Consider the following 13448-nt stretch of genomic DNA (forward strand, 5'->3'; position numbering starts at 1 on the left):
TAACAGTGTGAACCTCTTAACATACTTTTATCTGTAACAATAAACAAATCTATAAACAAGATTGTTCTTTGTTTTTGGTTTATTGTATTGTGCCTGTATGTAAAGACAGTTATATCACCCACGGATCATTCGATGGCTTCCACCTTAATGGGCAGCCAGCCACCCTTGTGCTGCTCAAACACCATTCTCAATTGAGTTGAACCATTAGAAGTGTGAAAGTGGAGCAAACAAGTAAGGTTTTTAGGTCGGTGTTTGCTCAAAGTATCGTGCAGGCGGTCTGTTACAGACTATTGGAGGACAAGCGATTTACATAAATATGAACAATGCAGACAATGCAAAGTGTGAGCAGTTAAAACGTGTGTGTGGGCCTAACAGAATGGAGGCATATTGCACCGCAGTTTGTGAACGCTAGATGGCAGTACTGTCCTATGAAATAAATGAACGCGCTCAAATTTAAAACGTTTTCCCCCACCAGAGTAGATGTCGAAATGGAGTGTCAAAGTGTTAAAATAAATGGCAGCTTTACCACTAAAAGTATCTTCCCTTACGCAGGCATCTCAAACATTACTCTTAACTGACCTCTCTTGGGGGTCATTTGTTCACAAGCCCTTGTTTGGTGAGGTCCACATCCTGCGATGGCTGCATACATAATGCATGAATGTCCAGCGTGCACCACTCTAAATAGGATGTATTTGGGACTCGGAGAGACCTAACAAGTCAAGCGGTTTGATTATTTAGTGCGCTGACGCTTTATCAGTGACTTGGAGGTGCGGACGTTAGCCTCCTTGTGCAGCTGCTGCTCTGTGCAGAAAGATGGCTCGCTATTGGCTGCTGTCTACGTTTATACCTCGGAGCACTTCCGCGGCAGGGGAAATATTTTTCAATTTTAGTGCAATGAATTGCCTTGAGCCGGACAGTAGTGGTTCCTACCAGTGGGGACGGCGGAATAGGATTTATACACGATAAGGTGTTAGGATGGACATCATCTCTGCGCATGGGGTGAAGATTGACTAGCCACACTGTGTGTCTCAAACTCATCAAGTTTTCCAAACACCGGGTTGGATTTCAAAGTCTTTCTTTTTCGTGACCAAAACAATGATGTTTTTATTGGTAGTTAGTTTATTTTTATTGAAGAGTCCATGCACGGCCGTGCGCAATGTGTACTCTAACCACTGGGCAGTGCGCATTGCAGGTGGTCCCGGGGAAGCGGACCACATTGCCGCTAAGTATGGATACACCAACTTAGGACAGGTAATGCATGCCTTGTAATGTCTTAAAACTGCTATATAGGCCTTTTACTTTCAATGTGTGACATCTTATGATAAGATTAAGTCGATGCTTTGGGAGAATTGCGTTGATTCATGATTTAAATCTTAATTTAAAGCTTATTTATACTTGTTACTCTTAAGCATTTTGCATGCATGCCATAATGACCCCACAAACGATGTGGGAATGAACCCAATGGGAATTAAACCTTATTAATGATTCTTTCTTTATCCTTAATAATTTGCTCTTTTTTTTTTTTTAACTGTTTGGAAATTATATTAAATTCTAGCAAGTCTACTTGTTTCTTGTAAGTAATAACACATTGCTAAACAATGTCTATTGTTTTTATTGAGTTGACATAATCGGTAACACAGCTCAAACTTTATGTCGCAAAAAAATTACACAATAATTTCTTTATTGACCAAAAACCTTGGGCGTAAAACGAAAACCCCCATTCATGTCTGCTATCCTCAGGTTCGATTAAAGTCCTCAACAATTTTAAACCGAAACACATTTATTTGTTGTGCACATGTGTTTTTAGTTTTGAACACACCACTGGAATTGAACACAGTGGCCTTCAGGAAGGGAAGTCAGTAGCCTAACCAGTCAAACAGAAATCCAAGTTGCATAAGTATTAAAACGGGGTCTAGTTTGGCGTTGTTTAAGCAGACGTTTTGAAAGTCTGCAGGGGGACCGGACGAGGAAAGGAGCAGGACAGGGGTTATTATGGGGATGTTTCGAGTGCGTATCTCCATCTGTAATCCATGGAAAGATGCGCTCCACTGCCAGCTCATCGCATGTGCCAGTGACATTCCAGCACGCGTTTTTTTTTTATGGGATTATTGCATATTTGCAGAGAATAAGTCGGCACACCGCAGCTTTGATAAGGACATTGTTCTCATCCAGACACGCACGCAGGCACACACGCGCAAACGCGAAAATGCATACACACGTAGACAGACAGACAGATAGAAAGCAAAAAAAAAGCATGTTATCCAAATCAGAACAGTCTCAATGTCATACATAATATGATTCTCTGTATCTGTACAGATAGACCTGTGTGCATAGAGCTGAGTGTGAGTGATCTGTGTGTGGGTCCATGTGATGGGTCAGATAGGAGGCCTGGAGGACCACTACCACTTCCACCACAGCAGAGTGGTGCGGCGGGCTGCCTTCGCCCTCAGAGGAGACCACAGCTTCATCCACATGGACCCCAGGGTAAGCCTGAGGCATACCGCCTGCCCGGAGTGGAGACTGGAGAGAGAAACAGCCTTGACTGTCTGCAGTTTCTTAAGTTATAAATGGACTGCATACCCAGTGTCCACCCAAAGCGCTTTAAAATATTGCCATATTGACACACACACACACACTCATACACACGCACACACTCACACACACACTCATATACCGACGGCGGTGGAAACCATGCAAGCGACAGCAAGCTTGTCTGTAGCAGTTAGGGTAGAGTGTCTTGCTCATGGACGCCTCAACACTAAGCTAGACGGAGCCAGGGATCGAACTAGCAACCTTCCAAATGTGAGTGAGTTGTCTTTAAAGTGGTTGGTGGGGACTTTGGTGAGATATGTATTAGACCGTTAAAAAACAGACTCTCATACAGTGTTCGGAATAAAATATCACTCCATGCCTTAAGCTACGTCTGTGATACACAAAAATACGTAGCATATTAAGATAAGATACACTTTATTATCCTTGGAGGGAAATTTGTCTTGACCTCCATGCTGTCACATATTGCATCATATTATTCAAGAGTACAGAACACGTGGATTTATTTATATTTTCACAACACTTTCTTTCCTTTTCCATCACTGGAGACACGACGGGATTACTAACATCTGTACACACCTTCTTCTGTGGACAAGTAGCCGGTACAGTTGGAGGAACATTGTAGTTTATTTAGTACGTATTCCAACCCTTAGTCTACTGGTTTATACAATAGATTATTCTCATATTCCATCAGTGCTGTCCCTAACGTATATAGATCATTTCTACCTATCGGTCAGTGTTAACACATCACAATTTCATTGCACAAAACACTCCTGTGTTTCCCTTGCTCCGTTGCTCCCTTTAAAACACAAAACCACCGATGGCCTGACTTCTTCCTTCTGAGGGTAAAAGATCATAACCAGATGGCAGTAAAGCTCCCGTGTGCGGTGGGGAACTACAGGTAGTGTGGAGAAGGCCGCTCTCGGACTTACTGCTGAGCTCCACTGTCATATATTCACCAAACCTTGGTGGACTTAGGGCAAAGCCACAGGTTCACAAGGATACAGTGGTGTCTGGAGAACCTGCCTCATGATAATCCCGTTGTCTGAGTGGTTCGAGAACCAGCCCCCGATCGGTCCATCTATGTTTATCAGTGTCCAGTTATCTGTCTCTGCGTGTGGCAGTGCTATTTCTTAGTGGTGTTTCACAGCTAACACTATTGATTTGTGCCGTGGCTCTCACTATCTATCTCTGTGTTAGGTGGACTGGGCCCAGCAGCAGCTAATAAAAGCCAGAGTGAAGAGACACGTCAGCCCTGATCCCAACGCCATTCATTTCAATGACCCAAAGTGGGCCAATATGTGGTACATTGTAAGTACATGCACTGACTGTAACATTGGGGAGGGTAGTGCTTGAATAAAATATGATGAAATAATAAAATAAAATAGCAGGGACTCTTGGACCAGGAGAATAACAAAAATCCTTTTAACTGTTAATCTTGAGGCAGTTTAACAGAACGGGTCGTTAAATTACACTTAAAAGCCATACATTATACTTCTATAAAGAACCAAGCTCAATACCTGCATGGCAGTAAGGTCTTCAAATATACAGTTAATACAGAAAGGTTCACAATCAAACACACAATTATATAAAAAAGGTGATGTGTGTTTGTTGATCAGTAGTTACAAGTAACATCATACTTGCACTTTTATGTTTACCTTGAAAACTGAAAGAAAACCCTCTTTGGTGCTGTTCTGCCTCTTGTAGGGATGTGCCAGTACCAGCAGCAACGGAAACAGCAGCTGTCGCTCGGGGATGAACGTGATGGGCGCGTGGCAGAGGGGCTACACTGGCCGGAACGTGGTGGTCACCATCCTGGACGACGGCATCGAGAGAAACCACCCAGACCTCGCCGAGAACTACGTATGTAGAGACGTCCCCCCCCCCCCCCCCCCCCCCAGCTGATCTTAGCTGAGTCTTATTCATGAGCAGACGAAGTGAAAGCCAAGTCAACGGCCCAGAGCGCATTGCGGTTACCATCGCACCGCTTGGTTCATATCCAGCGGCTCGTTTGCATTCAGTCAGTTTGTATTAGTATTGGTTTGTAATTATAAATTGAATTCAAAACAAACGCTGGAAGGTGGAGGAAAGTAGAGTGCGCTGTTTAACCAAACGTTCTCGTTGAGACATGAAATTGTGTTGTGATAATTGAGCTGAGAGTGCGACAATATTTGATTTGTTATTGCATGAAACACCAACCGCAATCTGCATTTGTATTGTTTGTTGGCAGACGATGTTTATGATGCGCTGTAAATATATTTATTTCTTCCAGCTGACCGGTCTGGTCGTCCCGCTAAATCATAAATAGTGTCTGGTGTGTTTTTGTTTTTGCATATGAACGATAAATCTGTTGGAGGCGAGATGGGGCCATAATGAACAGGGAATAATAAACCTGCTTCTCTTTGTGCACTGTTTACACTGTGGTTTTGATTCTAAGACTCCTTATCTCTTTTTCTTAAGGACCAACTGGCGAGCTACGATGTCAATGGCAACGACCACGACCCCACCCCCCGCTACGACAATAGCAACGAAAACATGTGCGACCACTCTTTCATTTATTATCTGTCCCTCCATCCATCCATCATTCATTCCTCTGTCATTCAGCCATCCATAATCAGTCCATCCATTGGATCCTGGATGCTGGATTCAAAAGACTCAAGCTGCAATGAAACTGCAAATGCCCTCGCAAACAAACAACCTATATTCGTGCAGTGGATGCTATGGAGACACTGGGTTTTGTATTTCTCATTTCACACACATGAGCTCATCCTCCAGCTTGCATTAACAATCTCAAAATTCTCTCCAACTCCCATCACTGATAAGGGGCGATAAGGCATTGAATTAAACAGCCTCCAAGGAAAATGTAATGAAGCTGATATGAGGCCAGCATGACGTTCACCGTTTGGGATCCAAGCTTTAAGTAGCCATTTTGATGCAGTTGTGATATAAGCTTGGATCAGTTTTTCTTGCCGTATGTTTCTTGCCAAAATATGGCTTTGAGCAATGCAGCACTTGTTTTGCATATCCTTCCAGCTCCAATTACTGAAGAGTGGAGCCCTTAATTCAACTAGTGCTAAAACTCCCAGCAATCAAATTATCTCCCAGGTGTGAATGTGTGCAAGCCGCGTCGCATCTCAACTTTCTTGCTCTTAAATTTGAGATCAATATCTATAAGTGACCGTAGACTCGTGAACATTTGGTCTGCATCGTTGCGTTTATTGCCTTGATGAGTTTATCCATCAGTAAAACGTTGAAACGCAAAGCAATTCCCATCCTGTGGCTTCTCAGAGCCAAACCAACAAATGCAAATCAAATAAAGAGCAAATGCAAAAGCTATCCAAAACTCTTTTCCCTCTCTCCCTCTCACAAATCAGACTTAAGATTAATATCTGATTTGTTTGATTGCAGACGAGATCATAACTGGGTTAACTGGGCGTTTCACTTTCTTTCCCCTAGTGTTGCGGGGATACTGTATGTAAGCGCGTAATTGGCACACTCTCAGGCAATTTTACCGCCCCCAATAGAGTTGACTGATATTAACGGCCCAACTTGAGTAACATTTGGGGGGACTGAGACTGAAATCTTTGATTGCGGCGGCAACAGCCAATTGGAGTAAACAAACAGCCCGATCTTCTTGTGGTTTTAGTGCAGCATGTCTTGATTATATACGCCTGATTCTAACTCCACATCCGCATTGGATTGGCATCAGATTGCTGGCTAGCATAACACATAATAGGACGCCAGACATTGTTCCAAACCCAGGAAAATAACATGTTGTTTTGTTGTCTCCCCCCCTAACCTATTTTCCAACACCACACACACACACCACACCACGCACACACACACACACCACACACACAACACACACACCACACACACACACACACACACACACCCACACACACACACACACACACACACACACACACACACACACACACACACACACACACACACACTCCGTAGACACGGGACAAGGTGTGCCGGGGAGGTTGCAGCTGTGGCCAACAACTCGTACTGCATCGTTGGGATCGCCTTCAACGCTCGCATCGGAGGTACACCCCTGTTGTTGTTGTCTTTTCTCTCTCAAGGCACCGTTCTTTGGCCTCTTAAGGGCTGATTATTGGCCCACGTTCACGCAACGCAAGGACCACGCAGATGCGTCGACGCAGTCATGAACCTGTTTTGGTTCTGAGTCGGGTTTTAGTAAGCCGACCAATCACAGCCCTCGCTGCTGCGTCGCCTCGACGGAAGGTTACAATTTTGTGGAGGCGCACGTCCGACCCTTGCGGTGGACGCAAGGAGGGTCCGCAGGGCCGTAGGGGGTCCGCAGCCCCCTTACATTGCGTGAACTTGGGACCATAATCAGCCCTTTATTCTACAGACTAACAAGCAAACAAGCAAACAACTAGTAAACAGTATACCGGGATACGATGTTGCCGTTATCTTTAGGTCTGTATTTCTTTTGTGTGTCGTTTTTTGATCATGTCAAGACGTCATAAAACCAAAACGGGTTTAAGACACAATTCAACATTGAGTTGAGACCAGGGATAACTGTTTTGACTCGTATCCACCCATCCTGACTCATCCTACCCAGTGCCAAGGCTCCTTACCAAGCCCCAAGGCACTGTGGATGGCTGAAACCTGATTTATGCCGGGCATGAAGGGCCGTGATGATGTCATTTTTGGTTGCCGCCGGCTACCACAGGTCCCCCACTGTGACTGTAAATTAGGTTTTACACCCTAGTATTGTAGTAGGTGAAATGCCATGTTAGCAGAAGCAGTGGTCTGATGTATTGGGTTTATCTGAGAGCAATATTTACTTTGAATTTAGCTGTCATGGCCTCTGCCAGTTCTCTGCTCCTCTTCTCGAAACACATTCTCAGTTACTGCTGCCTTCCTCTGATTCCAACTCCTAAAATGTTTCAGAACAAGATTGAAGTTCAAACCGTCTGCATAGCTCTGTCTGTTACGGGACACTGAGAGCTATGCTTTGTCTGTTTTGTTCCAGGATGTTTCGATTTTTCGGATTTGATTTGGATTTTGACTTTTGATTTTGACCGTGAATCGTGCAATGAAACACTCTTCGTTGTTGTAGTTTAAGTGGCAGAAACACAATCAGCCTCCCTATTTGATTCCCCAGGGGTACATCATGTATGTATGCCCATCGGAACATGCTATCACAGCTCAGAAGCTCTCCACAGAACCAAAGGACCCCAGCGCCAATGTCTGTGGCTAAAAACAGCACTTGCTGTACAGTTGATATAGGCCCTCAATCAAGCAATTGATGGCAAGCAGAGGGAAGCCGCCGGGCTTAGCGCCAACATAAATGTTGCTGTGGCAAAACGGTGCCACTAAACACTGCGGTTCAGCATGTTTAAAAAGCTAATCTGTACCGGCTCTATTTGAGGTGATACCAGCCCCACATCTCTGTCTACTCCATAATTAGCTTACAGAGTGTGACTCTATCACTGGACTGGGTAAGGCTGTTTGCTTTGCTCTATTTTGGACCACGATAGATCCATACTGTTCTGAATAGGCCAACTGTTTTTCAAGCTCTGGATAATTGGTGCGTTTTCCAGACAAATATATGATCATTTGTTTGGATTAGGGTGCCAATAAACACAAACCAAGGCCTAAGGCCGTTTTTCACACTGCATGACTTCTGCTTAGAATAATTACAGATTTGAGGTTAAGCATAAACATCTCCTAAACTTTGAGCACAAAATGTCCATTTACTGTAAAGCTTCAACCAGTCTTTCCTAAGGGGACATGTGGAATGAAACAATACCTTAAGCATTTCAATAACCACATCTTTTGCAACTTTTATATTATCATTCATACATCTGAACATCTGGAGCTCGCCCCAGGGCATGCTGGGAAGTTAGCTCTAAAAGTGAGGTTAGTGGAACTTTCTAAAAGACAGAAAGCTACAGTCTCACAATTCTGCTGTGGAAAATAACACAATTACACTTGGTAAGTTTGGTAGTTAGTTGATGAGATTGATGAAGTACTTTATACAGTAAAATAACCAAACAGTTTCTAAAGTTGTAATTTCTTTTTTTTATACTTGACTGAATAAAGGCCAAAACAAGGTCAAAAAAATATGAAGTGGTTGTACATCACAGCTCGTATGTCGGCGTTCAGGTATTCGCATGCTGGATGGAGACGTGACAGACTTAGTGGAGGCCAAGTCCCTGGGGATCCGGACGGACTACATCGACATCTACAGCGCCAGCTGGGGCCCCAAAGACGACGGCAAGACCGTGGAGGGCCCCGGGCCCCTGGCTAAACTGGCCTTTGAGAACGGCATCAAGAAGGTCTGAAGCTCACACACGGCCAGTCTTTTGTTTTTGCTATTTGTGCTTATTTGCTTCCACATCGTCTTAATTTGGCCATTGGGTTTTTACTTGCTTTGTTGGCCAATGCATTTTAACAATTTTAAATTTGCTTCTAATTTGTAATCCACAGTGGATAAGATTGTTAAATTCCCTTTTGATTTAAATTCAGAGTTCTGATTGTTGCATAAACTTCTAGACTACATAATAAGATAGCAGTGTAAGTGATAGCAGCAGAATTGATCAAACCATCTCATATCTTCTAAAAAATATATGTCTAAAATAAGTATATGAATTAATTAATAAAATAACCTCTTTCCAGATGAAATACAAATTCCTGTTTAAAAGCTAGGTTAGCCAGCGCTTCAGCGAATGACATTCAAGGAAGAATCCTCACAGACAGATCCAGCTCCTGCTGTGGTGCTCTGTGCGTTGGTGTCTGAGTGTCTGACTCCCTCTCTGCCCAACCCAGGGTCGCAAGGGGCTGGGCTCCATCTTCGTGTGGGCGTCGGGGAACGGCGGTCAACAGGCGGACCACTGCTCCTGCGACGGCTACACCAACAGCATCTACACCATCTCCATCTCCAGCACCACAGAGAAGGGGAACCGGCCCTGGTACCTGGAGTCGTGCAGCTCCATCCTGGCCGCCACCTACAGCAGCGCAGAGTTCCACGACAGGAGGATAGTGAGTCAAAGTTCAAAAGATACTTCATTGTCCCCCAATGGTACAATTTGTTGTGCAGTAGATAGTGTCCAATCCAAGTCACGCACAATCACACACACAATGAAAAACACTAAACAATCAATAAATAGTAGTCTATACATACATATATATATATATGTATAGAAAGGCAGAGGCTCAGCATTTCCAAAACTGTCAGTGTGTGTGTGGGGGGGGGGGGGTGTTATCTATGGTTCTTCATAAAATTTAGAAGCAGAGTGGCTGCGAGTACAAAAGAGTGTTTATATCTGTTGCTTTTGAGTTGTGGGAGTTTAAAGTATAAAGTCCTGCTGGCCCCCGTGGAGCCTCTGTCCTGGACAGGCCTGTGTCCCAATCGGTTCATTTGTTTTGTTACGATCCAATGTGAGTTGAATCTACCCAACAGTGTTTTTAAGATTGACCCATTTTGGATGTTAAAGCAGCAAAATATCGAACATTTTAGATAAAAAGGGTGATGACTCTAATGTAGAGTGACCTATGCGCAAAATACATCTAATAGAATAAGGAAGTTCATTTACGTGATCATGATGTTAATCAAGCAATGTACTGAACAGATTGCAAGATAAACTACTGAAGGTCACTTGTATTTGAGTTTATTTGATGTTAATAGTGCTGAGTCTCATGTATAGATCTGACCACATCATCGACAGCTCTTTCTCACTACGTGGTGCTGTTCCAAGTAGGGCAAACTTCTCGACAGCATTTATTCACGTTTTTATGGTCTGTGAACTTTTCCATTGCCTTATTTACGAGTCCTAAAGCGCCAGTGATGCCGTGCGGTGCGGTGTTGTTTACGACCCTGTGTACCTCGTACCATATATTTCCAATGTAGTTTCTTCACTTTTAGCTTTGGCGTGTACAGAGGTGGTTTATTTATTTGTCTTATTATCTCGCTTGACACATGAGGACCGTAGACGGATAGATTCATTGGGCGGTAAAACGGCATCTTTGTGGTGGTGGTGGTCGTTCACGGTCGTGGGGATTGGAGGTTATGCGTTGATGGTTATTCTACCGAGGGGCTTTTCATCTCAGCCAGATCCTCGCCGTCACCTCTGCTGCCTTCTCATGTTTATCTCCTCTGCTGTGTGGCTGGTCGGGGGCTCAGGGAATCCCAGTTAACCGCTGTGAGCAATGGAATGGAAGATTTAGTGGAGTCGGGTTTTTCTGCTTTATTCACTCCTCTCTTCAAAGTCCAACCGTATTATTTGTACTTTGTTTGAAATGTCTGCCAGGAATTCGGAAAAGTTCACTTCTAACTATTCTATTAACTGTGTCTATTATCTATTTAGCAGGGTCAGCCTAGGCTGACTGCAGTCAGCTGGGAGTCAAACTCTCACAAAACCCATCCACCTCTCTATTCCACAAGTGTGGTCACATGGAGTGTCTCTTTGAATGCCAATCTTTCTGAGAAACAACAAAAAACAACAGTTCATACACACATCCATGATACAAAAACAAATTACATATAAATGTATGTCTTTTCAATTGCCCAGTCTGCTCCATTCCATTATTTTGTACGTCTGAAGACTTAAAAGGAGATATATTGTATTGATTTGCAAGGGGAAAAGTCAATGATCTCAACTTTGGGACATGGCAATGAAAATATTTGTGATGATGGATCCCTGGGCTGCGAGGGCCTCTGCCGGTGGGGTCAGGCCAGCACAGATGTCCGGGACCCCTTGTTCTAACCCAGGTGTGTTGTCCTGTACGCAGGTGACCACAGACCTGAGGCACCGGTGCACAGACGGCCACACGGGAACGTCTGTCTCCGCCCCCATGGTGGCCGGCATCATCGCCCTGGCTCTGGAGGCCAAGTCAGTCCCGGAGATCTCCGCCGTTACACTCTCATCCGTCTCTCTTCATAATTGTTGTGACCAATGATGTTGCTGGAGGCGGCGATCTTTCGGTGCCTGATTGGCTGACAGCGAAAAAAACACAAACTCTGCCAGCGCTTGTAAACTCCAAAACACTGACTCACGTCTGTTGATAGTTTGAGGTGTCGCCTGAGGTTACTACTGCCAATATTGCGGTTCTTTCGTAACTCAGACCCACTTGGGAGGTCCCTCATACGGTTCTTTCACAATGAAGATAGATAAGGGGGGCAGGGTGGGGGGGGGAGATGCTGTAAACAGTGTCATCTGGCGTTCTTAAGCGAGGGACAGAAGTTTGGAGGAAGTTCCAGGAAAGCTGCTCATGTTTGTTGCTTCTCAGTATTCCTGGAAGTGGCGTGATGTTCCTTGAGCAGACGAGTGCACAACACACCACCCCATCTCTCATTCTGAAAGAGGCTGATCAACAAACTCTTTAAGTAACATCAACAACCATCTCAACATAGATAAAGGGAGAATAGCAGGTTTGCAGGATTTTACCCTGACAAAAATCATAACCATTATCATAACTAACCCCTACCCGGCCCCTAACACTAAATCGAAACAAAAGAACAACAAAATGGACTTAAATGCACACATAAATACAGTCACCCTAATCCAAAACTTAACCTAAACCCTAACCTAAATCCTAACCATAACCCTTTTAAATGGACTGCCTGTAGAATCCTTAAATGCATAAAAGCGTGGACTTTCCCCGAATCTTTGGCTCTTCAAAAACGTTGAAACTTGTACATTTATTTATGATTTTTACTGTCTCAACCCACATATCTCGCAATCCAGTGCTCTGAATGCGAGCTCAAGCAGGCTGCAGTTCACTTAGCGGCAGAAGGGGGCAGTTAGAATTTGTGATTCTTACACAGTCCTCTAAAGCTGACCAGTGTCTGACTCTGTTGTCCCCTAGCCCTCTGCTCGGCTGGAGAGACGTGCAGCACCTGCTGGTGAAGACCTCCAGGCCCGTCCACCTGAAGGCATGTGACTGGAAGACCAACTCCGCTGGACACAAAGGTACCCCCCCCCCCCCCCCTGCATACACTGTAGTGTGACACAAAACGTGTACAGGTTTATCTTGTGATGATGTTCCAATTTGGGACTAATTTTACCTCTTATCTTATCTACGATGTCAATTCATTCAGGATAATTCATTTTTACACTTTTTAAAATCTTGTTATTTATTCTATTGTCCTGTATTTTCTGCTGAGATTTTCCATCTGGAATTATTAGGTGTTTTTCTATATTTGTATCCGAGAAGGACTGGCCATCTGTAGTACCGGCAGTTTTCCCACTGAGGCGTCACCACTTAAACAACAATATCCAAACACTGTGTGTCGGACTGCCCTGGGCAGCCGGCCCGCAGCCCTGTTACATCTGTGTTTAATTGCCAGGCCCGGCGTGATAAGAAACATGCAGAGCACATTGGAATCTGACCGCGGCTGTTTCTAGACAGAGCAGAGGGCGCCGAGCTCGGCCCCACTGTAGCCGTGATAATGCTAAATGATGCTAAATTATGCGGTTGTCAATTGCCGTTCATCGTCATAAGATATGGCAAGTTGACATTGACTTAAGTTGGTCATTAAAGGGACCTGCATTATGTTTCCCCCCTTTTGCAACCCGTAAAACAATATATATATATTAAACAATTCATTTTTTGGGAACGAGTCCATCCCTGTTTTCTTATCACGTCTGAGTCAGCACTTTCCCGTTATTGTTGGCATGGTCACCTTCAAGCAGGTGTCAGTGTAAGTGTGTTTTTGAATGTTTTGAATGTGTTTTTTATTTTTTTTAATAGCACAGTAAGCTCAGCTGTCAACTCAGTCCAAAACTTAAGTTCATGGCATTACTTTTAAAAGTAACTTGATGCAGTACAAGATATCCTATATTTTAAGTTACTTGTTACTACTGAAAAAAGCTACTTTTTCGTGTACTTTTGCTTTGCCAAAAATCCCCACCCTG

At 44.0% G+C, this 13448-nt stretch overlaps 1 protein-coding gene across 1 annotated transcript in view; it reads left to right on the forward strand.

Annotated features, from left to right (window-relative positions):
• The first annotated feature begins 592 nt into the window (after positions 1 to 592).
• The window catches only part of pcsk6 (proprotein convertase subtilisin/kexin type 6), a 29999-nt gene continuing 17143 nt past the window's right edge, over positions 593 to 13448 (forward strand). Inside the window, exons 1-10 of the mRNA XM_056607660.1 lie at positions 593 to 1251; positions 2380 to 2484; positions 3751 to 3861; positions 4258 to 4413; positions 5011 to 5087; positions 6517 to 6605; positions 8698 to 8870; positions 9361 to 9573; positions 11323 to 11423; positions 12400 to 12503. Coding sequence (XP_056463635.1) covers positions 1096 to 1251; positions 2380 to 2484; positions 3751 to 3861; positions 4258 to 4413; positions 5011 to 5087; positions 6517 to 6605; positions 8698 to 8870; positions 9361 to 9573; positions 11323 to 11423; positions 12400 to 12503 — 1285 coding nt within the window. The 5' untranslated portion in view covers positions 593 to 1095. The remainder of the gene's footprint in view (positions 1252 to 2379; positions 2485 to 3750; positions 3862 to 4257; positions 4414 to 5010; positions 5088 to 6516; positions 6606 to 8697; positions 8871 to 9360; positions 9574 to 11322; positions 11424 to 12399; positions 12504 to 13448) is intronic.

This window comes from Gadus chalcogrammus, chromosome 14 (genome assembly GCF_026213295.1).
Source record: "Gadus chalcogrammus isolate NIFS_2021 chromosome 14, NIFS_Gcha_1.0, whole genome shotgun sequence".
Taxonomy (NCBI): Eukaryota; Metazoa; Chordata; class Actinopteri; order Gadiformes; family Gadidae; genus Gadus; species Gadus chalcogrammus.